The sequence below is a fragment of the Gopherus evgoodei genome, chromosome 18 (assembly GCF_007399415.2).
Source record: "Gopherus evgoodei ecotype Sinaloan lineage chromosome 18, rGopEvg1_v1.p, whole genome shotgun sequence".
In the NCBI taxonomy this organism is placed as follows: Eukaryota; Metazoa; Chordata; order Testudines; family Testudinidae; genus Gopherus; species Gopherus evgoodei.
This window is the reverse complement of record NC_044339.1, coordinates 8,847,506-8,874,681: the sequence shown is the minus strand read 5'-3', so window position 1 is coordinate 8,874,681 and position 27,176 is coordinate 8,847,506. Positions and strand designations below refer to the sequence as shown.

The 27,176-nt window shown below is 50.5% G+C and overlaps 1 protein-coding gene across 1 annotated transcript; it reads left to right on the top strand.

The window, feature by feature from the left end:
• Nucleotides 1–402: 402 nt before the first annotated feature.
• Nucleotides 403–21,934, top strand: EFHD2 (EF-hand domain family member D2). The gene is made up of 4 exons (XM_030537674.1): nt 403–737; nt 17,089–17,236; nt 19,085–19,219; nt 19,887–21,934. Exons 1-4 carry the CDS (start codon nt 445–447, stop codon nt 20,019–20,021), a joined length of 711 nt encoding a protein of 236 aa, XP_030393534.1. The 5' UTR covers nt 403–444; the 3' UTR covers nt 20,022–21,934.
• Nucleotides 21,935–27,176: the final 5,242 nt, after the last annotated feature.

Sequence of the window (27,176 nt, the reverse complement as noted above, 5' to 3'; positions counted from 1 at the left end):
CCTGCACCGTGCACCGACCTGCCCCGTCTGTCTGTCCATTGCTGGAGCCCCAGCCCTGTCCAGCCTGCCCCTCCTGTCTGTCCTGCACCGTGCACCGACCTGCCCCGTCTGTCTGTCCATTGCTGGAGCCCCAGCCCTGTCCAGCCTGCCCCTCCTGTCTGTCCTGCACCGTGCACCGACCTGCCCCGTCTGTCTGTCCATTGCCGGAGCCCCAGCCCTGTCCAGCCTGCCCCTCCTGTCTGTCCTGCACCATTCATCGACCTGCCCCGTCTGTCTGTCCTGTGCCGCCCCCGGTGTGGGTGTGGGGCCGTCCCGGCGCAGCCGGCCCCGCTGTCAGTCAGCGGCGCTGGGTGGGCGGGGCCGGCTAATCAGCTGGGCCGGTCGCCCGCCGCCGCTGCAGAGTCTGTGCCGCGCCAGGCGCAGCGCATCCGGCTGGCCGGGACCATGGCCACGGACGAGCTGGCCAGCAAGCTGAGCCGCCGGCTGCAGATCGAGGAGGAGGGCGGCGGGCTCGAGGGGCAGAACGGGGAGGCGGCGGAGCCCGAGCCCGACTGCCCGGAGCCCCTGGGCGGCGGCGCGGATGGCGAGCTGAGCGCCAAGCTGCAGCGGCGCACGGAGCTCAATCAGGGCGGCGGGGAGCTCTCGCCGGGCGGCGGCCGCAAGGTCTTTAACCCCTACACCGAGTTCCGCGAGTTCTCCCGCCGGCAGATCCGGGACATGGAGCGTCTCTTCCGGCAGTGAGTGCCCGGCCGGGGGGCGCGGGGCGAGCAGCGGGTCGGGGGGCAGTGAGTGCCCGGGCCGGGGGCATGGGGCGGGCAAGGGGCCGGGGGGCAGTGAGTGCCCGGGGCCGGGGGGCACGGGGCGGGCAGGGGGCCGGGCAGTGAGTGCCCGGGGCCGGGGGCAGTGAGTGCCCGGGCCGGGGGGGCGGGCAGGGGGCCAGGGGGCAGTGAGTGCCCGGGGCCGGGGGGCACGGGGCGGGCAGGGGGCCAGGGGGCAGTGAGTGCCCGGGCCGGGGGGCGCGGGGCGAGCTGCGGGTCGGGGGGCAGTGAGTGCCCGGGCCGGGGGGCACGGGGCGGGCAAGGGGCCGGGGGGCAGTGAGTGCCCGGGCCGGGGGGCTCGGGGCGGGCAGGGGGCCGGGGGGCAGTGAGTGCCCGGGGCCGGGGGGCGGGCGGGGGGCGAGGGGGCAGTGAGTGCCCGGGCCGGGGGGCGCGGGGCGAGCAGCGGGTCGGGGGCAGTGAGTGCCCGGGCCGGGGGGCACGGGGCGGGCAAGGGGCCGGGGGGCAGTGAGTGCCCGGGGCCGGGGGGCACGGGGCGGGCAGGGGGCCGGGGGCAGTGAGTGCCCGGGGCCGGGGCTCGGGGCGGGCAGGGGGCCGGGGGGCAGTGAGTGCCCGGGCCGGGGGGCGGGCAGGGGGCCGGGGGGCAGTGAGTGCCCGGCCGGGGCGGGCAGGGGGCCGGGGGGGGGGCAGTGAGTGCCCGGGCCGGGGGCGCGGGGCGAGCAGCGGGCCGGGGGCAGTGAGTGCCCGGGGCCGGGGGCACGGGGCGGGCAAGGGGCCGGGGGGCAGTGAGTGCCCGGGGCCGGGGGGCACGGCGGCAAGGGGCCGGGGGCAGTGAGTGCCCGGGGCCGGGGGGCGGGCAGGGGGCCAGGGGGCAGTGAGTGCCCGGGCCGGGGGGCGCGGGGCGAGCAGCGGGTCGGGGGGCAGTGAGTGCCCGGGCCGGGGGGCACGGGGCGGGCAAGGGGCCGGGGGGCAGTGAGTGCCCGGGGCCGGGGGGCGGGCAGGGGGCCAGGGGGCAGTGAGTGCCCGGGCCGGGGGGCGGGGGCGAGCAGCGGGTCGGGGGGCAGTGAGTGCCCGGGCCGGGGGGCACGGGCGGGCAAGGGGCCGGGGGGCAGTGAGTGCCCGGGGCCGGGGGGCACGGGGCGGGCAGGGGGCCGGGGGGCAGTGAGTGCCCGGGCCGGGGGGCACGGGGCGGGCAGGGGGCCGGGGGCAGTGAGTGCCCGGGGCCGGGGCGGGCAGGGGTCGGGGGGCAGTGAGTGCCCGGGCCGGGGGCGCGGGGCAGGCAGGGGGCAGTGAGTGCCGGGCCGGGGGGCGCGGGGCAGGCAGGGGGCCAGGGGGCAGTGAGTGCCCGGGGCTGTGGGAGCCGGGGGCGGCCAGTGGGCACGGGGTGTCCGGGGAGCATGAGGCGGGCAGGAGGCTCCTGGGGCCGGGTGGTACGGAGCGTCCGGGGGGGCAGGGGGAGCCCGGGCAGGGAGTAGACAGGGGGTGGCTGGTGGGTAGGGGGTTCCTGGGGCAGAGGGTGGGCAGGGACTGGCGGGAGCCGGGGGCACGGGGTGGGCAGGGAGCACCTGGGGCCGGGGCATATGGGACGTCCGGGGGGCAGGTGGCCGGGGCGGGGGGGGGCGGGAAGTGGGTTCCCGGGACACGGGGCGGCTGGGGGGATGGCTTGTGGGCATGGGGCGGGCAGGGAGCGCCTGGGGCGGGGAACACATGGGGGCCTGGGGGCCATGTAAGGTGGTGCAGTGAGTTCCAGGGAAGAGAAGGACTGAGGAATTGAGCAGCTCCCCCCCCCGACAGCTGATGCTGGGGACTGGGAAAGTGACCCCTCTAAAGCCCGAGGGAGCTGGCACCTTCTGTGCCCAGGGGGTAGGGGATCTGCCCAACCACACACAATAGGGCATGGATGGAGCCACTTGCAAACACAGAGTACCGGGTAGAGATGATGGAGATCTTCCTCCCCCGCCCTCCTTCCTCTGGGGAGAGACACCTGTTTTCCTGGTGGATCAAACTCTGGTTGGGGGAATCCAGCCCCCTTCCTTCCCCTCCTGGGGAGCAAATCCAGCCACTTCCCCATCCTCGTTGCCTGCCCCGGAGGGAGAACAAACTCTGTCTTGGGGGAGAATTTCCCTAGGACACTAATCTGCCCCTTGGGGTATCACTGACCTATGCACAGGTTGGGTGGGGTGGGGGATTGTTCTGCTGGCTTCTGGCAGGCTTTGAGATCACAGCCATGTGATGCTGGGGGGAGAAGGAATGGTTGCATTAGGAGCATGAGGACTTCCCCCATTCCTCCCCTAAAAGATGCCGGACCTAGCTGCATTAGAGAGGCTGTAAAGCAGGGTGTGCAACATGCCTGTGGATAGAAGAGGGAAAAGATATCTGCACAAACTCCCCTCTCCTCTTAAGTGAGTCCGGCAAAGGTGTGAAGCCTCCAGACATCTACAGAAGAAGTTGACCCTGCACAAGAAGGGCTAGTGGTGTGAGGGTGATTAGCATTTCTGCTGCATGCTGAGATAATACCCAGTGCTGCTTTTGTAATAGTTAAAGCTTAGGAAATCTTGTTCGGTTTTTTTTGTGGTGTGCGTGTGTGTGTAAGTTCCACTTCCAGATTTGGAGATGACTTGCTCTCTTTGGGATTTAACAAGAAAATCCTTTTCTCTCTTCTCAACAAACCCAGCCATGCCTGTGGCGTTATGCTTTGCAGACATTGCTCATTTTAGTGGCATTAGAATATAGGCGGCAACTTATAGAAAAATCTGATGTGGCAATAAATTTCATACATCAGAGGAACACTTCCTGCTCTGTTAATTTCTGCTGTATTCCTCTTTTCGGTTGGTCTCCGTTCAGTCCCTGAGGCTCGCGCTCTGAGAATTACTGCACTAGCGTGCTTCAAATAAGTTGTCACTAGTCACTAACGGTGACTATCAGAGAATAAACCTTAGAATTGTAGAAATTTCTCATGGAAACTGAAGAGTAACTTTTGATCTTCTGGAAACATAAGAATTCTGCAGGCAATGGGTTAAGTTACAAGCTGCAACATTAAAAAGTAGAACAGGCTGGATCTCCTCTTTAAAAATTGGTTTATATGTAACTTGCTGTTCAAACATTACCTTCTCAGGTTTCAGGGTGATAGCTGTGTTAGTCTGTATCAGCAAAAAGAACTAGGAGTCCTTGTGGCACCTTAGAGACTAACAAATTTGAGCATGAGCTTTCATGGGCTAAAACCCCTTCATCGGATGCATCTGCATCCGCTTATGCTCAATTAAATATGTTAGTCTCTAAGGTGCCACAAGGACTCCTCATTCTTATTACCGTCTCAGTGTAACAAGTTAAAATTCCAGGAATACAGATCACGTTAATGGGCCATATAGTCTGGCATCCTGCCTCTGGCACTGGCCAGCACTAAATGCTTCAAAGCAACGTGGAAAAATTCCATAATGTGCCTGGTCAATTGTGTAATGCTTCAAGGGCCCAATTTTGCACCACTGCTGGGAGTTTTGCTATTGGCTTCAATAGGTGTAGGAACAGGGATGAAATAGATGGAAAGGATACTGCTCTGTGTATGTTACTGCCATCAATATAAGGGCATGTCATTACTCTTTAAATCCTGACCTTTCCTGCTCAACTATTTTAAATTAGCATCCAACTGAGACATGACATATGTTGTTAGCCATTTATTTAAACAGGGTTTAGCTAAATCAGCTAGGAACAAATATTTAGAGAGTTTGTGTGTATTAACTAGAGAGGCGGCACTAAAAAAACATAAGGCTGTTCAGGCCATTGGTCCATAAGCTCTTAATTGGGCTCCACACAGGAGTAAGTAGGTGAATTTTAATGGCCTGTGACATACAGAAGGTCAGACAAGATGATCTAATGGTCCCTTCTGGCTTTAAACTCTGACACTGATTTAAAAATAAATACAGTGATGGAACTAAGGGAGATGCTATTGGGGGAAAAAACCCGTTTCCTCATCTGTGGCAAAATCTGAAAAGTTACTGGAAACGCTTTGTTTGAATAAGTAACTTTTCACTACGATGGGCTTTTTTTTTTTGTTTTGTTTTGTTTTTCTGCTTGGACATTAAAAATGGACAAGTTCTGCTTTTGTTTACAGTTAAGTTCCTAGTCAAATTCACTTCCAGCTACTTTGCACTGTCCTAGTTCTGCTGCATTGTTTTGGAATATTTGTTTGGGGTTAATCTGTTTCCGCTGAAATTTACATTTTTCCTGGCTACTGAGATCTTAATTTTGGACCAGTTCTGACCTGTGTGTGTTCTTTTAAAATTGGAGTACAACCCACTGTGCAGGAATAGGCATGTATTTGCAGCCTAAAATGAGGAAATGCTGCATTAGTGGCCAAACTGTGTCTGGCCATATTCTGGCCCAGCTGTAACGCTTACTTCTGATTACAGAACTGCAGAGTGAGCAGTTTCTACACACTCGACTCATTTGTTCTTACGTTACTTAGTTGAACACACTTCTGAGCATTTTGCTGCAGCATGAGGAATGAGAATCTGTGTGGGAGCTGTAAGGCAAGATTGCAGAGTAAAGCAAAGCAAATTGCATTCTTGTGTATCAAGCCAGTGCAGCTGGTGTAACTTGGAGAACTAGCAAAATCTAGAGAATTCCAAATCCCCAAACCACTGGCAAATCCAGGTAGCCAGAATACAAGTTCAGGTTACTTTCTGGATTTTCCTGTATTGTCTATATATTGATGAAAACTAGAGCAGTGGCAATGCCTGTCAAATTCTTGTGTTAATTTCTCTGCATTTGACTTGTTTGCCGAAGATTATATCATTGACATGGATGAATGTGCTGCTTCTTTTTTGCACAGATGCCTTTTTCAGTGACAAGACTGCCCCCGTTCCGATTGTGTTAACAGACATTTGGTAGATCAATGATGAGGGTCTGCAGGAAGTTTTTCTCCATTGAGGCCTGAGGTGTATACTTGCCCCATGGATCCTAGTGGAATCAAAGAGTGGTAGAGTTCAAGACCAGAAGGGACAATCAGCTCATCTAGTCTGACCTCTGGTATATTACAGGCCACTGACACCACCCAGCACCCTCACACTAAACCCAATAACCAAAACTAAACCAAAGCACCAGAGCGCAGAGGAGAATAAATTGTTATATGGCACAGTTAGAGAACAGGAGGAAGCGAGGTGCACCAGTGCCCAAGGCCATCGCAGTGCTAGGGAAGTGATTAATCATAGCACGAGGCATTCCATTTCTAAATGTGTATTGTACTAAGGTTTCCAGAGCTCACTTTTCATAATCATTGGGACAGTTCATGTGAGTAAGAGTTACCGGTCTGGGTCCTGAGATCTCCATTACCCATGCATTTTGTAATTAGCTACTTTGTGATCTCCCTTGTTCTTCATTTTTAAAACCTACTGAACAGTCTATTTCCATTCCTCTCCCTCCTCCTGCTTCCCTTTCAGGATATTAACCCGAGATGTGATTCAGAGCTTGTCAAAGTCCATGGAAAGTGTCTCGTTGATTTCCTTGGATCAGGCCCTCAGGCAGTCGCTTAGATGTTGCATTGAATTCAAGAAACTGCTACTTGCTCAGAACCACATGAGATTTTAATCGCTTGTAGTGTAGCTGTGCTGGCCTGTGGCAGAGCCTGCAAGGCCCAGGAGTGAGCGTGTGTGCGTAACAGAACCTAGGGGACCCTGACTTCGCCCCTCCCCCCCCGCCTCCTTCCTAAGTCAGTTTAAGGCAGGGAAAGTAACAATTAAAACACTTTGTAAAATGAAAAGGTTGCAGAAGTAATGCTCTGCCCATGAATATCCCTCTGTTAAGTTCTTCTTCTCCCCTAACTGTTTAAAGAACAAAAGGGTTAGCCTTAAATTATTTCTCCTTCCTCATCACCAGAACCACATATGTAAAGGTTAAAGTCAGTCCACCTCCAAAGCTGTGTTAGCTTCTTCCTGCTTTAGAGGTTTTACTTCTCTTCCTTCGGTGCTGGTATTTTTTTCTAGTTCTGCTTTCTCCTCCGTTATGTGCTTGCAGGCTGTTCCTCTTCTACCCCCATTGGCTTGCTTCTGAGTTGTGGGGTGTATTTTGGTTCTGCATTTATTAGCTGCTGCTCAAAAGGCCACATTACTGTCAACATACTTGCGTTTAGTTCAGTAAGTTTCAAATACCTTTAAACTTAATGTGAAATGAGCTTGCTGCTTTCTGCAGTCTCTTGGGTGTGTGTGTGCGCGTGTTTCTCTCTGCTACAGCAATTAAGTATTTTTATAAGGAGACCATAGAACAAGAGGCTTAGAAAGACACAGGAAATACAGTCATCTGCTTCTATAGTATAGGTCAGTCACATACTTAGTCATCTCTCTTCCTGAAGCAGCTGTGGTAGAGATCTAATCAGTACTTGTTTGCCTACAGTAATATATATAATGTCAGACAAAATGCTGTTAGTTGTTGCTGAGTTCTGCTCCATGCTCTCTTCCTGAAAGAAATTCGCAGATTGGGGGATACTTCTTCCTCAGAGAGAGAAACTCACTATCCCCTCCTATCCAGCACCTCTGATTACAGCCCCGTTACTTCCAAGGTTCTAGAATCTTGCAACCTGCCAGATTCCATCTACCTCGGCTTTACGTCCCGACTTCTAAAAATCCTGGTTGGTTGGTGCCAGCAAAGATAACATGGGGTTAAACCAGGGCAAGGACATGCCTCTCTAACTAGGAGCCTGGTTTTAACACAATTCATCCTTGTCGTCTTTGCCTGGCCAAATCCCTATTAGATCTGTTGGCGCCAAACTGGTTAACATGGCTGTTTTAAATTATGAAGGTTTCCTGGGACAGTCCTGTTTAACGAGACAAAGAACTGGGGAAGACTTAAGTAACAGCAAGCAGGAAGAGCTCGCTAGCAAAGAATTTGAAGGAGCAGTTGATTGACCTTTCTGACACAGAAATGTGCTAATGATGCTGCTTTTGAGGTTGCTAATAATGGGGTCATTTACCACTTAGCTAGAGATTAGGAGCACAATTAAAGCCTGTCTCTAGGAGAGGTAATCCCCCTTTCCAAGTTAGGAAACAGTGGGAATTTGCAACACTACAATAATTCATCCACAGGGTGTATTTAATGTTATCCAGACAGAGGCTCTGTTGAAGTGCTGCATTGAATTGACCCCGCTGACCTGGGGAAGAGGAAGAACCGAGTTACATACAGGATGGCAGGATTTTCAGCTAGAGATCGGCTACCAGCCCTGTCTTGCAAAGAGTGAGTCATGCTAGCAAGAGGGGAGATTTGCTCCATAGCTCAGGCTAACACACTGAAGTTAAAATGGGTCCCTAGAATAATTTAAGGAAGGGAAAATAGGGACATGTGCCTAATTCAGGGTGAGATCTTCAAGGCAGGTGCTGTATTGGAGCTGCATTTGTTGCTGTTTGGTGAGAATCCAGTCTAGAGAGAAGCTGTTTTTTCTCCCAGGCTGGCATTGTCATAGACTACATGTTCAGCCAAATGTATCCAGGCTTCCATGAGAACTTCCTTTTTTCTACTACAGTAGGAAGGTCCACAGAGCATGTGGCATGAGAGGGCCGAGAACTAGGGTGACCAGACAGCAAGTGTGAAAAATCGGGACGGGGGTGAGGGGTAATAGGAGCCTATATAAGAAAAAGACCCCAAAATCGGGACTGTCCCTATAAAAGCGGGACATCTGGTCACCCTGCCTGAGAGAACCATTGCGGCTACCAAAGCAAATTGCAGCCCTGAGTCACAGGCTGGCTCAGTTATAGGCTCTGCTCTGAAAAGCCTCTGCTCCCCTAGCGTGACAGCTTCAAAGCTGCTAGGCACACCAGCGACTGCTTGTTGCAGAGCCTAAACACAACTTCTCCCCGCTCCCTCAGAGGGAAGAGAGTCTTGCTTGCGGTAATGAACAAGGTGGGACCAATCTTTGGTCTTTCCTGGTGGAAGAAAGGAAATGATCAGGTGGGCACGAGCATGTTTTCCGGATCGCCTGTGCTTTGCTGACTTGGCGAAGTGCCGGATTCCTGCAGCTGGACAGCGCTGAGAAGTCCCTCTGCCACTGAGCTCTGAAGGCAGTGGGAGCGCCGACTGGTCCACATCTTAAGAGCCCAATTTCCCTGCTGGGTGCTTAGCACTAGGATCTGAGTCAGCAGCTGAGGTGGCCCCAAGGCACTGCCCCTAGCTGATCCTCCCCGGACCTACTGTGGCAGGGAGGGGAGGGTGAGGCTGACCCCTCCCTGCAAGGCTGGCTTGGCCTGGCCCTTTTAGGCATTTTTGGAGGAGCGAAGCCAAGGGATACACGTCTGTCTGGGAATCTCTTCACTGTGTCCACCCTCTCCAACGCACGAGTCACTGCGGCAGCTCGAGGATCCCAGCCACGTGGATCACTAATTCTCTAGGGGCTGCGTCAGGGAATTCTAAACAGGAGAATTAAATGGTTCTGTTCAGCGCCCTGCAGAGAAAAGCCGGACCCTCTGCTGCCACCTCTGAAGCCAGCACAACTAGTGGGTTCCTTGGGGGTGGGGGATAGCTCAGTGGCTTGAGCATTGGCCTGCTAAACCCAGGATTGTGAGTTCAATCCTTGGGGGGGGCCACTTAGGGATCTGGGGCAAAAATCTGTCTAGGGATTGGTCCTGCTTTGAGCAGGGGTTGGACTAGATGACCTCCTGAGGTCCCTTCCAACCCTGATATTCTGTGATTCTATGACCTGTCCCCAGGTCTGTGTTTCATGGGTCTGATTTCACTCCAGGACAGCCGAGAGGCTAGAGACTTGCCACTGGGATCTTCAGGTCTTCCCGTGCGGCGGAGAGTGTGTTCCACACACAGAGAACTTGTGAGTTATGCTAAGTTGTCCACAATGAATAGACAGAGACACGGCTGTCGGGCAGCCTCATGCACTCCTCTCTTCTGTTCAGTGCGGGGAGCCATTGTCCTCTGGGGTGGATGAATGTTCTGCAGGCAAGATACTTAGTGGGAGGCAGTGTGGAATGTTGGTCCGCTGCCAGTAACTCCCGATAAAGGTGTAAAATGACTAAGCCTTTGTTTGTGCTGCACGGTAGCTCTCCGCTTTGGCTAGCAGCGTGGGCGTCTGGAATCGCAAACTGCCCCCTGCTGGCAGCCAGGACTCAAAAGCAGGTCTCTGTTCACACAGGACCAGACAAGGCACAGCTGAGACTTTCCATTCCCAAACTCCTAGGCACAATTATGAGAATTGCCTGGGGCATTTTCAGATCTCGCTTTCAGGACCGGAAATTACCCTGATCCAAGGCCTTTGCTCTGTTAATCCCTGGGCCAGTGCCAGAAAGGCTTTGCTCGTCTGAGGGACCATGCAGAGATTTAAGGGACGCTTCCTGATGCACTGTGTCTAACAGAGAGCGTTGTGATCCCCGGGAAGCAGTGAGCTCCATCTTTCCAGTGCTGTGCAAAGCTTGTTTCCAACCCTGGCAAAGTGGAAGATTAAACTCTTTCCCCACCTCCAGCACCTGATATGTTTTCCGGCTCAGGAGCGGATTTACCATGAAATAAACCGTGCAGTGGCTTGGGGCCCCCAACCAGAGGGGCCTCCCAAAATGCAGGACAAATATCTGACAACCTGCCCCCGAGCCGGCGGTGCAGCAGGGCTCAGGCAGGTAGACTGCCTGCATGCCATGGTCAGTGACCCCATGTCGCTCCGGAAGTGACTGGCTGCTGGCACATCTCTGTGCACCTCTGGTGGGGGGGAGGAGTCAGCTCCAAAGGCTGCCCCGCCCCAGGCAATGCACAGAGACCTGCTGCCCTCCTCCCCCCAAGGGGCATGCTGAGACGTGCCAGCAGCAGCGAAGCAGGGCTAAGACAGCTTCGTGCCCGCACTGCCTCCCTCTACCCGCACCGCTTTGCTCCGGACGCAGCTGGCACATCCCTACGGCCCCTTGAAGGGGCGGGTGTTTCTGCTTGCTGCCCCTGCCCCGAGCACTGACTGTGCAGCTCCCGTTGGCCAGGAACTGCAGCCAGTGGGAGTGGGGGGTGGCGTGCGGAGACCCCCAAGCTCCTCCCGCCTAGGAGTCGCTGACAAGAGGGCGTGTATGTCAGTTGCTTTGGGAACTGTGCTGCCTGAGGTAAGCACTGCCCCTCTGCTCCCCTCCCACACCCCTGCCCCAGCCCAGAGCCTGCACTCCACACTTAAACTTCCTCTTAGAGGCCGCACTCCTTCCTGCACCCCGCTCCCTGCCCCAGCCTGCACCCCACACCCAAACCTCCTCCCAGAGCCTGCCTCCTACACCCCAACCCTCTTCCCCAATCAACGTACCTCACTTTATTTTCATTTACTTCCCATTACTTATAATACAGGAGGAGGACCAAGAAAATAAAAAGAAAAATGGGGGCAGGGGGGGAGATAAGAGACAATGTTATTTTTCTTGGCTGGGTCCCAAGGCCCCACAAACTGTAAATCCACCACTCTTCTGGCTTCATTTTTGTAGATCAGATGTTGACCTGCTGGTTCTACAAACCTAACACCTTGTACCATCTTGAAGCAAGTGGGGCTGCTAGGGGCTGCCATTCAGCTGGAGTTCAGTACTTCTGAAATTGGGGCTACCAGCTCCAGATCACCAACTCTAATGGTGAGCCAGGAATTCCTGAGTTCTGAACTCAGCTTTCCTACCATGGGCTTCTCCCCATCTATAAACCTGTAAGAATATCTGCCTGTCCCAGAAGGGCGTTGGGAGGATGTCTGCAAAGGGCTTTGAAGATGAAAAATGCCAAGTAACTAAGAGAACCGCTGATGGGGAACTATCAAGTAGTGCTGGGAGACCTGTGCTAGGTGCAGTGATCATCCAGATCAAATCTATAAATTGTCCTTCTGGACAATCTAGCTAAAGCAGATGTAGAAATTCCTGCCTGATGTTGCTGGGACCTACTCTCAGACACCAGGTGTTTAGTGAAATTGTGCCTGGGATGTGTTAATGACTTATGAGGAGAGGCTGAGGGAACTGGGCTTGTTTAGTCCGCAGAAGAGAGGAGTGAGAGGGGATTTGATAGCAGCCTTCAACTACCTGAAAAGGGGTTCCATAGAGGATGGAGCTCATTTGTTCTCAGTGGTGGCAGATGACGAAACAAGGAGCAGTGGTCTCAAATTGCAGTGGGGGAGGTCTAGGTTGGATATTAGGAAATACTATTTCACTAGGAGGGTGGTGAAGCACTGGAATGGGTTACCCGGGGAAGTGTGGTGAATCTCCATCCTTAGAGGTTTTTAAGGCCGGCTTGACAAAGCCTTGGCTGGGATGATTTAGTTGGTGTTGGTCCTGCTTTGAGCAGGGGGTTGGACTTAGATACCTCTTGAGGTCTCTTCCAACTAGGGTGACAAGATGTCATGATTTTACAGGGACAGTCCTGATTTTTTGAGTCTTTTTCTTATATAGGCTCCTATTACCCCCCATCCCTTGTCCTGATTTTTCACATTTGCTATCTGGTCACCCTACTTCCAACCTTAATCTTCTATGATTCTTTAGGGAAGTCAGGTAACTTTAGCACATGTATTCTAGGGACAAAAAACATCAAGGTCTTCAAACAAATTCACTAGCTGTGCCTTGTGAAAGCAATTTTTGAATATGGCTATAACTTGAATCTGCTTTCCTAGACAGCCTGCCAGATTAATCTAGCATTTTCAGGGAGCGGGCCCTCAGGTTCTAAAGGGTCGTTTCCATCTGTGACGTCTGCAGTTGTTGGCTGCCCAACAGTGATTCACAGATAAGAGTCGGTATGAAGACTTCGCCCTACTCAGAAGAACCTTCTAGTTTATGGCCAAACTATTCTGATTTGTTAAAGTACAGCCACCTTGTTCTAAAAGTCTTAATGGAACAGGTAAATGGCGTAGCAGCGTAATAGTCATTCTCAGTACCAGTGTCTGTCAAGTAAGCTGATTCACCAGTTCTCATTGCTCAATAGGAATGAAGTCATTGTTAAAACACTGATCCTTTGTCCATCTCTCCTGTTGTGAAAACCGATGCAGAACTACTCTATGCCTTAAGAAAAAAGAACAGGAATACTTGTGGCACCTTAGAGACTAACAAATTGATTTGAGCAGAAGCTTTCGTGGGCTACAGCCCACTTCATCGGATGCATGTAGTGGAAAATACAATTGGAAGATTATATATATAGATATGTATTTTCCACTGCATGCATCCGATGAAGTGGGCTGTAGCCCACGAAAGCTTATGCTCAAATCAATTTGTTAGTCTCTAAGGTGCCACAAGTACTCCTGTTCTTTCTGCAGATACAGATTAACACGGCTCCTACTCTGAAATCTCTGCCTTAACATACACGTCTCTTGTGTCAACATAGACATATATATTAGCAGGAATCCTTCATCTTAGCACAACATTCCAGTGTCTGGACATCATGGCAGAAAGACGAATGATAAATAAGAATGTTGAGGTTATTTATTCCGCCGCATTATATTGGCGGAGACGACAGTCTCTGGGTTCAGTCCTGTTGCTTAGTGCGTTCATTTAATAGTTACATATCACCAGTTGTCTGCCTCGATTGTAGTCTTTGTGCTCCATCCGGGTTTGTCTTCGGTCCCAAACATTAAAGGTTTGGGAGATTCAAATGTCTTATTTAGATTTTAAACTTCTCTTCAGAGTTTATGATGATTCAACTACTGAAGTGAAGTGTTTTCCTCCTTCCTTAACAGATGTACGTAGCTATGTTAGTGTGGATGCTGTCTTGATGCACCCACCAGTCCTATATTGAATTTGCCTCGAGTACTATGTTTTCTAATTTAGTATTATTGAATGGGCTTAGAATGATCACTTTATTAGGAATGTCATATATGCCAAGTAATGCAAGCACTGAACCTTGTATAGCACATTTTACCCTGTAGGACTTAACGCAGAGTTGTAGGATGTCTTCAGATAATGATGAAGCAAGTTAAATCTACTCAACTCCAAGCACGTGTACAGCTGTGATACCATTTCAAAAGTCGGTTGGCTTAGGGTATGGCTACATTTGGCAGCGCTTTGAAGTGTGAGTGTAGTCGGAGCGGCAGCGCTGGGAGAGAGCTCTCCCAGCGCTGCATGTAAACCACATCCCTTACGGGTGTAGCGCGCAGCGCTGGGAGCCGCGCTCCCAGCGCTGCGCCCTGATTACACTGACGCTTTACAGCGCTGTATCTTGCAGCGCTCAGGGGGGTGTTTTTTCACACCCCTGAGCGCGAAAGTTGCAGCGCTGTAAAGTGTGAGTGTAGCCATGGCTTTAGGTTGAAGGAGGATTATCAAGGCACAGGTCTCAAACCAATTTCCATGCTTGGTAGTGTGGTGCAAGATTTACCTGGAAAAGCTCCTCTTGTACTGCAACAAATTCTTTAGTTTAAGTGGTGCACGCTTCACTGGGGAGAAAAGCATCTGGAGTATTCGTTTCAGAAAAAAACACAAAGTATCATTCGGAAAGCACCCCCCCCTGCAGGGAGCCTTTTAGTGGGGCTATTAATGCAAGTGCATTCTAAGCCCTGAGAGTGTGAGCAAATGGAGCACTCGGATGTTCCTGGAGGGCTCAAATACCATTGCAAACCAATCTCATTTAAGTCAAAAGTAAAACTAATGCTATTAAAAGACACTCTTGGGTGGCCTTTAGTGGTGTCACACATGCCTCCGGTGGCTTTGAACACACCCAAAGCCATAGTAAGCCACCAAAGCATGGCCTGTCTCTTCCTAATGCTTGCTATAAACGTTCAGCACAAACGTGTTCTGTGATGGGATTTATGGGGCTTTCACAATGAACCTTGCCTATGATTATAGTGGGATATTGGCGTCCTTATGGGGAACCTTGGACATCCTTATGGGGAACCCTGGGCCAGGACCCAGTGGATCATAAGCACACTTTGACCAATAATTGCAGCTACAGCTCTCTTGCAGCATGAAGGGGGGTTGCATCTGAGGATGATAAATCTTCATGTCTCTTTAGCACTCCTTAGTTACAGAAAGTGCCTAGCCAGAGATGAAACTAAGAGAGGAGACAGAGGGTGTTTGAGGTCCATTGGTACATGCCCGGTGAGAGTTTCAATACTAGGTGCTTCCAGCCACATCCTGGCTATCTACGTTCTGGCTATTATTTTAATACTGCTGATTCATTGACCTGGGAGAATTTAGAGGAACCAAATCTTCATCTAAAACCTCACAATATCATAAGCCTCTAGGGAGGTATATGGTTTCCACTATTCATTTCTTTAACAGGAAGGTTTTATACAGCTCACCAGGCAGATCATCTGCATGCTGAGGGGGTGGAGAGGCTTTCCTAGAATGTGCAGACCTTAATCGCTTTTCCTCCTGTCCCGGTAGCTAATTCCATACCTGAATGCGCCGTCTCCCCCTCTTCAGAGTGGAAAACAAAATTCCTACTCAACTTGGAGTGCAGCAGCCAAGCTCCATAAAGATATGTCTATAACAGGCTGAAGCCACCAGCTGGAGATCTGTAAGACTACCTCTTACAGCTGGGCTCTGCATGTCTGACATTCACAGCTCAGCTGCCAGGCCTGGAGGCTTGTGCCAAGTTTCTCTCCCTCTCTTTTCTCCAAGCCGTTTAAGAGCTATTGCTTGATAGAGTGTTCTGAGACTGCCAAAGTGCTGCCATTCCATCTATTTAGCTAAATCTGTTCAGTTTAACAACAAGAAGGTTAAAAAGGTGACTTGATCACAGGCTATAAATTTCTGCATGGGGAACAAATGTTTAATAACGGGCTCTTAAATCAAGCAGAGAAAGGGTTCACGGATAATCCCGTGGCTGGACATTGAAGCTAGACAAATTCAGACCGGAAATGAGGCATACATTTTGGCAGGGAGGATAATTAACCAATGCTCATGGTGGATTCTCCGTCACTGACCATTTTAAAAATTACGATCGGGTGTTCTTCTAAAAGCTCTGTTCTAGGAATGATCGTGGGGGCCGGTCCCTGGCCTGTTATATGGGAGGTCAGACTGGATGAGCACAGTGGTCCCTTCTGGCCTTGGGATCTCTGCTGAAGGAAGTGACAGCACATTACCCGAATTTCTGCTCACTTTCTGGGCTGCCCCTAGTCTTGTCTTGGAGTGACTGCTGTAGTAAGTTCTGGTTGTTTTGCCCCCGGTACAATTTTTGGAACAATAAGTAGAAGAAATTTTTTAATGGTGCAAAAAAACCTGCCACAACCAACCCTGCAATTTTCCTCTGTTCGCTTTGTCCTTGTCGTTTGCAGGCCGTTGCACTTGTACCATCAGTAATGCGGTGTCGAAATGCTTCCTGCTCTTGCTTCCTGCCTTGCCCTGTTCAGGTTGGCATGGCCCCATGCTCTTTCCACACCCACGCAGAGCCTGGTCTTTGTCCTTAACCTGGCGTTGTTTGTGGACGTTGTGATAAGCTCCAGCTATTCCCTGGATCGGAGGCTGGAAAGCAAACAGACTCACCCACTAAGTAGAGTTGAAAGGCTGAGCTGTACCTTAACTCTTGTTTGCACTCTGTGACAACAGGCTGCATGCATGGGGGGGCAGGCCATTAAGAGACAAAGGCAGATCATGATTTTAAGCTCCTATTTTATTCTGGGACTGTGATCTTCCTGTTGTGCTTTGTGCATCGTTATTGTCTATTTGGCGTCTCGGCGTGGAGTGAGGAAAGAAAATTGTACCATGGGGCAGTAGATCGCTTCCTAAGCTGGATCTGAATGCCAGTGACTGTAGCTGCTTTTACAGTGGTGTGCTGTGTTGCTGGAGAGGGCATTGAAAATTAGAGCTTTAGGGCCCAAGCAGGAAGGGGATTGCATTTACTGGGTGTGTAGTTCAATCCCAGGCCAGGGGCTCTAGGCAAAGCTCTTCGATTCACTCTCTGCAAGCTGGAATGAAGCTCTGCGGAGTTACGTTTCGAGGGGCTGTAGTGAAGCATCGAGGGGCTGTACTAACCCTGTGCATCACTTCTGCTGGTCTCCTGTACAGAGGTGGATTTCACTTAGTATGTTATTTGCCCTTCCTGATGGTTTGCTGCATGGCCCTGTGTGGAAAGGAAGGTAAATTTCACCATCATGTGTGATCATGTCTCCCTCTAGTGGCTGCTACCACAGAAGAGGACAGCTGAGACTTTAGCTAAGCTAACATTTAGCTTTATTGGGAGAGGCCTGATCATTTGATACTGAAGTCCCTGAGTTCCACTGACTCCGTGCTATTTGATGAATCCACAGTGTAGAGAGACGGTACAGGTGGGCTTGCAAACGCAGCACTGATGGGGAGCGATAGGACAAGGCCTTCTAGAAGAGTGCTAATAAGACAGAGGCAAATTCACAGGATCTGAAATAGCTACTTCTGAAGGGAAGCTGGTCTCTGTAGTTATTGTTTCTGTCTCTTAGGTATGACGCGGGGAAAGATGGCTTCATTGACCTGATGGAATTGAAGCTAATGATGGAAAAACTAGGAGCATCACAAACGCACCTTGGGCTGAAGAATATGATCAAAGAAGTAGATGAAGATTTTGACGGCAAACTTAGCTTCCGGGAGGTAAGGCCTTCTCTAGTGAGCAGTATCCAGGCGAGGGCTCCAGGGTAGTACGCCCATTCTGGTTTGTGTGCCCGATCCATGGAAGCACCTGATCCTCTCTGGGGATACTGAGATTTTTAGATGTTTCTCTTCTCTGCCAGGACAACTGCTCCTCACTGGCTCCACAGTGATCTCTGTACCCTCGGTTACAGTGTATAGCTAATCACGCTGCATGTGCCTCCGAGCCCTCCACCACTGAATATCTGTGCTGTGCACATTCAGTTTTCAGGTTCCCCAGCCTGTTTCTCCTGCCACCGCCCTAAGGGAATGGCCTCCCAGTCGAAGGCAGGAGAATTCAACACGTGCCCCATATAAATGTCTATAGAAGCTGTGTCCTGGGGAGAAGCTTGTCCTGAAATGCCAGAGAAGCTGTATTCAGGCAGTGTTACAGCTGGCAACATCAACCTAGAGGCCACAACACTGCACTGTGATAGATATAATTTAACCGTTTAACTGGTTAATTTTTTAACCGATATTTACATCCCTAATTCTGCTATTGCCTTGATGCTTCTGTGTCTTTTTCCCCCCTCCACTTATGCCTTTGCCTGTGCTGCCTATCTCACCTACAAAATCCTCCTTCCTCTTTGCACACATCCTCGTTGTCTCATTTCAGGCTCCCTCTTAACACTCCAGCTGGCGAATCTCTGCTCTGGAGCTTGTCTAGGATAATGTAAGAAACCATTAGGCCTTGTCTTCCCAGAATGTTCCCCCTGGACTCCCCACCCAGGGAGGATTGCTATGTCTGTTAAATTGTAAGCTCCTGGCAGGCGTTAATATATTCTTCTGCCTGTGAAGCGCTGTGCACTCCTGCCGGGCTATCTGAATAAGGGATAAGTCTAACAGGGCAGTTGTGTTTCGGTTGCTGCATTCCTGCAGCTCTCTAGGTCTCTCCAGCATTGGAGTCTCAGCCCCAGGGTAGGACACTCATGCGGACATGCAGCCCCTGCATTTAAAAGTCTTCCTTCCTTGCAGGAGATTTCCAGGGATTTACGCTGACTGCACAGAGACCCTGGTGCTCCCTCGGATAGCATCACCCTAAACATGCTTCCTGTGGGAGACAGGCTGCTTGCCTCTATAAACAGCATCCATGCCAAAGCACTCCACTCTTGGGGCATCTTAATGAAGCCTCTGCAGATCAGATGAGAGCCCCTTCCAAAAAGAGAAGTGAGACTAGAGTGCATTGCTTTGCCTGGCTGCTAAGGGGATTACATCTTCCTGTTTTACGCACTGTCCGGGCAGTTGCCAGTGCCTTCATTCTCTGTGAGGGACATGGCTGCACGGCTGGCATTCATGCTGGCTTGCTCTATGCAGTTATCTCGGCACTTGCCTTTAAAATACTAATGAGCAGATGTGCAGCAGACGTGATACAGCTCAGTATCGTTCGCAAGATGAATATTCATGGTGCTTGGTCTTACAGGAGCTAAATAAGATACTAATGTGGCAATCTCCTAACTCGCACTCTTGTGCTTGATACAATGACCCTGAACATTTTGTATCAGGCCAGGTCCAGTGGGCAAGACACTGGACCAAGACTGAGGAGACTTGGCCTCTCCCAGCTCTGCCACTGTTGGTTTGTGACACCTTGGGAAAGTCACTTCAGCTTTTCCTTCTCTTCGGTGGCGGAGATTGTGTACGTTCTTCAGGGCAGAGACTGTCCTATGTGTCTGCACAGCGCCTAATGCAGTGGGGCCCTGGTTGTGGTCAGTAATAAACAACATGGGGCAGCAAGTCTTACTTCGCAGGATTATTCTCTTAGGTCCTCCGGCCTAGTTCCACTTACTACAATGTTGTGCCTCTTCCCTCTGACAGTTTCTCCTGATTTTCCGCAAAGCTGCGGCGGGCGAGTTGCAGGAAGACAGTGGGCTTCACGCCTTAGCGCGGCTCTCGGAGATCGACGTCTCCACGGAGGGCGTGAAAGGAGCCAAAAGCTTCTTTGAGGCCAAAGTAAGGGGGGAAACAAAATACAATTTGAAGTCATTTTAGTGCAGCTAGGAGGGGGATGGGGGAATACGTGATGTCGGGGAGGGGAGGAAGAACATGAGGGCCTGTTTCATTATCACAAGGTAAAGGGTGGGCAGGGAACGTGTGTTCCCGGACTGGTAGATGGTTCTGACCATAGTGCCCAGTGTTCAGATGTCCTATATAACTAGGGTGCGTCACACGACAGTTTACAGAAGGCCACTCTGGAGCCAGACCCCCCCCACACACATACACACACTCATTGCCGTGCATTGCCTATGTGAGTCAATGGCAGCTGTGTGCCCCTGAGCGTAGAGCTCGGCTTGCAGCCTGCAAAGCTGCTGCCTGTGGCATCCGCTCTTCCTTGCGAGGCTGCTGAATCGCAGCCGGGACAGCAAAGGTGCCGCGGCCTAGCACGTCCTGCTGGTTCACACACGACAGGGCTGGATTGTGCTCTGTAGATGAGCAGTGCCCAAAGGGCCAGCTGGAAACCTCGCTGTTAGGGCTCGATTCCCAACCCACTGAAGTCAGTGGAAAGTTTCCCTTAGATTCCGCTGGGCTCTGGCTCACGCTCTTTGTGAGAAATCCTGCTGCCCAGGGCCTTGCAAGGTGGGATCTTCTTACTCCTTGCCAAATGCGCTTAAACTTCCAGGTCCAAGCTATTAATGAGGCCAGCCGCTTCGAAGAGGAGATCAAAGCTGAGCAGGAGGAGAAGAAAAAGCAGGCGGAGGAGATGAAGCAGAGGAAAGCCGCCTTTAAGGAACTGCAGTCTGCCTTCAAGCAATGATCAGGGGGCGGGCGGCAGCCCTGGATAGGACTTCCACGGTACAGAGTGCCAAGGAGGTGCCGAGCGAACCGCTGTCTGGGAAAGATCCAGAATGCTTTGTGTAGGTGACGGTTGAAGGGACCAATTTCTAAAGAACATTTTTTGTCTGTGAATCCAGAGTTGTTGGGCCACCTTCAGGGACGGGCTGCTGGCAGTTTTGTTTATCATCCTGCTTCCTTGCACTGTAAATATGGCAAGTGAAGACTTGGATTCCCATTGGTCTGTTAGCTGTTCTGTGATGATGTACGTCTGCAGGTGTAACGATGCTTTTTAAAAAAAAAAAAAAAAATTTCAATGTGCTCTGAACTTGTATGTGTTCTCTAGCTGTGAACCATTTTGTAAACCAAACCGTAGGATAAGCACTGTGGCTATGCCCCCGGCACTGAACGTACCGGACTCTGGATTAGCAGTTCCTGCTTGTGCAGAAGTGCCTCAGGCGGCCGTGAGCGCGCGTAGTCTTCTGGAAACATTCTACACTTAATGCTTTAAATCAGTCCCTTTAAAGGCCGTAGCTGAAACCGTTTCAAGAATCGTCTGTGGGAAAGTCCGCAGCATGGTCAGTCAACTGAACGTGGGGTGAGGAGCTGGGGATGCTGAGTTCTAATCCTGCCTCTGGCACTGTTTCACTGCGTGGCCTTGGATGATTTGCTTGATACTTTTTGTGCCCATACAATGAGGACAAGGCCACCTCCCTTCACCAGGGGGTGGGATGAGAAGGAGGATTTTGAGCAGGGCTGGCCTGCCTCTCTGTGAGATGCTAAGCACCAGAGACTGGTCCTAAATGGTTATACACACTAAGGGCTCAATTTTACAATCTGGACAGTTCCCTGAGTTGCCTTTGATGGCAGTGGGAGTTCAGGACTCTTAGCACCTCCAGGAGTTGCTTGGCATATTGCTGACTTGAGATCCAATGCTGCAAGGCTCCGCTTCTCTGCATTCCCTCTTGATAAACACTTAGTACCGAGGTGTTGGGGGGAAAAACCACAGCCTAGTTCTGGAAGATGCAGCTACTGCTGGAATAATCCTGTGTATGTCACCTCACTTGGTTTGTAGACACTGTTCCTGTGCAGAAAGAGCCATGGTGGGAGAATGAACGTAGGGGATGTGTCAGTATCAGGCCTAAACATTTTGGTCACCTGCAAAAAATGAGGGCAAAGCCACGGGCCTGCTGGGGGAACTTGCTGAATACAGCTACGGCTCTTTAACTACCAATAAACATTCAGGCTGGAAAAGCAGCTCTCTGAAAAGTGCTTTTATATGTCTTTTGCATGCACTGTGATTTTTTAAAATAAGGGACAAACTCTAATCACCGGTGTTCGGGTCCTTTCAGGTTTTGTAACGAAACCATACACGTAAGTAATGTCTCTAACTGCATTTATGACGAGGTCAACTGGAATACACAGGAAACCTCCATTGCACTAAGTGGTGTTGTAATGAAAACCAATAGAATTGTTTTATGCCTGCCTGTAAGCATGGAAGCCCTAACTAACCCTTAACGTAGTCATTCAGATGAGGAAGTGAAGTGTGAAAATGGAAGACTTGACATTTAAGTGTTGATGTTTACTGCAAAAAATGTTTAAAAAAATCCACGCCACTGGTATGCAAAATTCAGATTGTCATATTCATCATGAAAACTTAATAGCGTAATTGCTTTTCGACTAACCCGGTATTTTGGTAAAAGATTTTAAGAAGAAACCCATTGGTGGATGTAGAGGCTTTATTATTTTTCATATGGTTATCTGCTCAAAGATGATATTAGTTTCTTCCATTCTTGTACTGCTTTTCTTTAGCAAATGTTTATACAGATGAATTTAAAAGTTGCTTTTTTTTCAAAAACTACTTCCATTCAGTGGTACGATTATTTTTTTTTAACTAAAATAAAACTATATTTCTTATGCATGTGGTGGCTGATGCCTGGTGAATTTCAAATGCAGAGGGATTTTATTATTATTATTTATTTATGTATGATCTCTTGCATGTGGGCCCATAGGTCTGTCTAGTCTCCTGTGGGCTGTAATATTGTGGTCTTATCCAGTAAGTTGGGTTAGTGGGCACGTGATGGGTGGTGGTGGTGGCGGCCTGTGATAGACAGGTCAGATGCTCTGGTTGGTCCCTTCTGGCCCTTAAACTCTGACTCTGTGCATCAGTTGCTTGTTTCAGTCCTAGCAGCTGCGCTGCTGTTCAAATGCAAAGCTGCTCATTCACCTTGTTTTGGGCATGAGTTAAGCATCAAGTCGCTCAGCGATATCAGGACTTTGGCCGCTGTGCGCATGCGCAGCAGCAGAAACGTAGGAGTCTAGGGGACTTCACCGGTGGAAAGGTAGGCGTCTCCAGAGCAATGGTTTTGTGAATGGCAGTGATGTCTACGTGTTGGATTTAGGTGCTTCACTGCCACTTTAAGCACCTAAGACCCACTGGGGAATCTAGCCTTAGGTTGCCCCTCTGCTGGAGACAAGAGAAGTTTAGTTCCATTCAGTCTAAGAAGGGTTCCGGTGCCACTACCAACAGAGGGGTTGTCACTGTTAATACTTGGCTCATAGGATCATACAGCTTTGTTGCAAGTGAACGTGTGCAGCTCCCGAGCTGTGCTCTCCCTAGGTTCAGTTTGAAATTGAACATGCCACTGAAATGGCGAAGAGCAATTACTCTTCCCCCCCACACACACACATTGCTGACAGCAAATATTACTCAGAAATATTTCTGGTCACTATCTCTTAAAATGGAAACAGTGCAGAAGATGCCCATGCAGTATTGTACATCCAGCCACAATGTTAGCAATACATAAATCCCTGCAAAAATGACATGTTTAATTGAGAATTAAATCACACTGCCACCTAGCGTGTAGAATGCAATAGACAATTTTGTTTCATGTTGTTTTTTTTTCCTGGTGTCTGCTTAAACCAGTGACACCCAAGCTTTTCATAGTGACAACCACATCTCAAACCATGGACACCGCTTCTCCCATATCACCAGCTACTCTCGGCAAACCAGTTTGGGAACCGCTGATTGTGACCCATAGCTAGACTGGAAATGGAGAGAAGTTTTAGGATTAGATTCTGCTCTTAGACACTGAAACCAACAGGAGTTTGTATGTGTGTCTGGGAATGGGATACGATTCTTATGACATCATCTTGACCATAGATTAGCAACCTAACCTTCCGGGAGCATGGAGCAAGATGTAGGGAATTCTGAGGGAGGAGCCACAAGTTGCAGGAGAAGTTTGGTGGAGGTACCAGGGAGCTAGTCTCTGGCACGTGGCTGGAATGCTGGCTACAGCACTTCTGTCAGCAGTTTTAATTTTACAAGCATGGAGTCCACATGTTGCTACCCAGCATGTGGTACAGGAAACAATAACTAGGAGACCTGGGAAGAAATTCAGAAAATAGACACTCAGGCTGAAGATAAGGAAAATTGTCCTGCCAGTGGATCTTAGTGTAACAGCTTCAAGGTATGTAATGGAAACTTCCTTACGGGGCCACTTAAAAATGGACTGGGTAAAGCCAGGGATCCACTGGTGCTCCCTGAAAGGGGTTGGGGTCCTGGTGCAGGAAAGGCTGAGACGCTGAGAACAAGGTAGATAACTACTCTGCGCTGCCCCTTAGGTGATATAGAACATTTCCCTCTCGCGTGTCTGTGTCCATGCTTGACCTTAGAAATTGACCCAGTGGAAGTCTGGCCAAAGAGCAGCTTTTCCATTGGATCATTTTAGATTCTGGATCTAGGTTCTTAAATAAATGGATTCTTAACACTTATTCCCTAATCCTGCTAGTGACTCGTTGATCCAGCATGGGAGGCTTGTTGCACTGGGGAGCCCTAAATGAAATTTTCCCGAGCCCAAAGCACTACTTTCATACCAGCAGCCCCCTAGTAAGCAAAATCTCCATGTGGCTGTGGATTTGTCCGGGATAGTTAAATCGCAAACAGCTATTGAGTCTCCTGTTTCACAACGCAGGGAATGGGAAGAGGAATTGGCACAAACATCCGTTAAGAAACATTTTTCTAAAACATAATGAAATGAGCAAGTTGTCCATGAAAATCCCCTGCAGCTGCCAAAGCCAAACTTCTCAGCTTTCCTCTTGCGGGTAAGATATTTCAGAGGAGGCCTAAAGGAAATTAGTCACTCGGAGCCAGCTGAAAATCCATGAGTATTGGGTACCTGCCTCCCTTGGAAAAGGAGATGGAGAAGAAAGTAGAAGGGAAACATGAACAGCACAGGGAAATAGAAGGGTGCGAGGAAGACTTGGGAGAGAGGTTGAGCCAGCATAAGAGCCGTGGGGAAAAAGGAGTTGGGAGACCACAGTAATGGGAAACTAGATACAAGGAGATGCATGAGCCAGGTGGTGATACAAGTGCTCTGCAGTGGAGGCTCCAAGATGGGGTAATTCAGTAGAGACCAATGGGGGTGATGCTAGCTATGACCATGCTAAGTTTACTTGTGCTGGTGACAGTTTTACCACCCAGTCCTGCCATCTTCTCTCCACCATCCTGATAAAGTGCAGCACTGTGCTGGTGCAATCTGTATGATGCCCCAGTACCAGCTTTACAATGGCACCAGTGGTGCCATGGCACTGGGACCACATGCAGAAGAGGCCCTGGTGCCCAGTCCTGTGGCCACACCCCTTGCTCACCCTGTGCTCTGCCCTGAGGCCACTCCCCCACTTGGCCTTTCCCACCCTCGCTACCCCACCCCTGGCTCACTCCTCTCTGCCCCTTAGCCCCTGTGTGAGTGGTGGTGCTGAGCCTCTGGGGGAGAGGCAAGGAGGGGTGGGGCCTCAGGGTGAAGCGGGGGTGTGTGGCTGCAGTCCATGCGCCAGGGCCCACAAAAGGTTAATCTAGCCCCATGATACCATGAAGTTTTAGAAATAGCCAACAAGCCCCATATTAAGCAAACCGTCTAAGCCAGCAGGGGTGAGCGATGTTCTGTACCAGCTTCCCACTCTCGCTGCAGTGCCAGCAGTCCGTGGCTAGAGGTTGCTCCAGGCTGCTTTTGCAAGCCAAGGGCACTTAAGTGGCTGCAGGTTTTTGCAGCCACAAAACTGACAATAGCATGTAGAGGGAGGAGAGCAAACAGGCAGGCTGCAAAGACACCCTCCCACATGCCACCCCATTGCTCAGGTTCCTATTATAAGTAGCTATGCAAGAGCTGTAAGAACTAAATTAATAGATTTTTTTTAAGGTCGGATGGGAACATTATACTCATCTAAGCTGACATCCTACCTAACATGGGCTCTGACCCAGACCTATAACTTCCATTGGCGTTCGAGTACAGCTACACTAGGTTACCATACATCTGTATTTTCCCAGACATGTCTGGCTTTTTAGTTCTTAAATCACCTTCCGGGAGGAATTTTTAAATATCTAAAAAAGTACAGGAAAATACGAACATATGGGACCTGGGGCAGAGTGGAGGCGGAGCTGGAAGGAGGGGAGGATGGACTGTGGGTGGGGCTGACACTCCCCGTGGAGTGTCCTATTTTTTGAATGATCAAATATGATAACCCTAAGCTACACAGTAAGGAGTGCCAAAACCATTTTACACATGGCACCTACTGATGTCTACAAAGCGTGCCAGGGACAGTTTGCATGGGACCGTATGGGGAACTCCATAGGAAAGGAAGCTCCATTGCATTTTAATGTGTCAGTCAGTCCATGGGCTGCAGGGCGCTCTAGGGTTTGTGCCCTCACGTGGCATTAGAACACAGTACTTAGCCTCACATCCTGTTGGAGGTGCATGTTTTTATGTTTATGACTATGAGGTTTGGCAGTAAAATTCGCTGCATCTGGGGCCCCCAAGCTGGCGATTTGCTACCAGAGAGGGCTCTGGGGGTGCTGAGCAGCTGGTTACACAGTTTTCATGACACAGCTGAAAAATGGGTCCCTGAATATTTGCGTATTTGTCTTTCTGTGAAACACCTGTTAGCAAACCTCCTCTCTCTCAGGGGCCTTCCAGCCAGCAGCTAAGCTACCAGTCCAGTCTGTGGGAGCTTGGCTGAATTCATACCGATGTGTAAAAGAACTGGAGCCTTTTACAGCTGAGCTCTCTGCAAGGGTCAGGCAATCCCTTCGCAATGTCTTCCTGTTGGGTCACAACCATTAAAAGGACAAAAGATCTCACCCAACACCCTCTGCCCCACTCCCTTCACCTTAGGGGGTGCTACTGCACTGAGCATGAACAGCCTCACTGCGCTGAACTAGAACTAGCCTTAGGGCTTCTTTCAAATCTTGACTCTAATCTGACTTTTCTACAAGTTGGGAAAACTTTCTCAATGTTCCCACCTACCCCAGCACGGCCTGTTTCTGGGCTGCCTGGGAATTGGCAATCACCCAAAGACTGGCTAGTACATACGAATGGCCATACTGGGTCAGACCAATGCTCCATCTAGCCCCATATCCTGTCTTTGACGCTGGCCAGTATCACAGGCTTGAGAGGGAATCAATAGACCAGGGCAATTTTGAGTGATTCATCTCTTGCTCTCCAGTCCCAGCTTCCCATACCCATTACCAGCTTTTAAAACGCAGCTCACCCAAGCTATATGAGTAGCCATCCGAGGAATGGCTGCCACAGCCCATAGACTGCTGTACTGGATGCTTTGAGAGCACTGCGCTCAGGAAGTTTCCCAAGAAGAAAATAGATGATGCAGAAGGGCTGGAAGAGATACAAATATGACAGGTATAAACCCCCCAAGGAGGGAAAGCCATGGTTTATAGTGGGCTAAAGTATTATGGGATGGGCTCAAGCAATGGTAGGTAAGCAAGAAAAAGGTTCTCGCAGTAAGCACAATTACCCTGTCAAAAACTCTTCCCAGGGAAGCAATGAGCAGTGCCTGAAATATTTAAAACTAGTCTGCACAACGCTCTGGTGTTCACACTGTGGCGAACAAACCTGCATGGCCCGGGATGAGGGGACAGACAATTTACTCCGGTAGTTCTTTACTCTCTTCTAATGTCCCTTCCCTGGCCATCAAAGATTAGAGGATGAAGACCCTTGGAGGCAACCATCCATGGACAGGGAGTTACCAAGAGTTAACGCTCATCTTATTTGCAGACATGTACAATGATTAACTTCTGAAGGTTTGGAAACACTCCTCTTGAGAAAGGAACATGTGTGAGCAGCAA

Bases quoted from the DNA above. Each gene is read 5' to 3' on its own strand.
- EFHD2 (XM_030537674.1), top strand. From the start codon at position 445: ATGGCCACGGACGAGCTGGCCAGCAAGCTGAGCCGCCGGCTGCAGATC. The intron at 17,237-19,084 runs GTAAGGCCTTCT...TCCCTCTGACAG, and splicing joins GCAAACTTAGCTTCCGGGAG to TTTCTCCTGATTTTCCGCAA. The intron at 19,220-19,886 runs GTAAGGGGGGAA...TTAAACTTCCAG, and splicing joins AAAGCTTCTTTGAGGCCAAA to GTCCAAGCTATTAATGAGGC.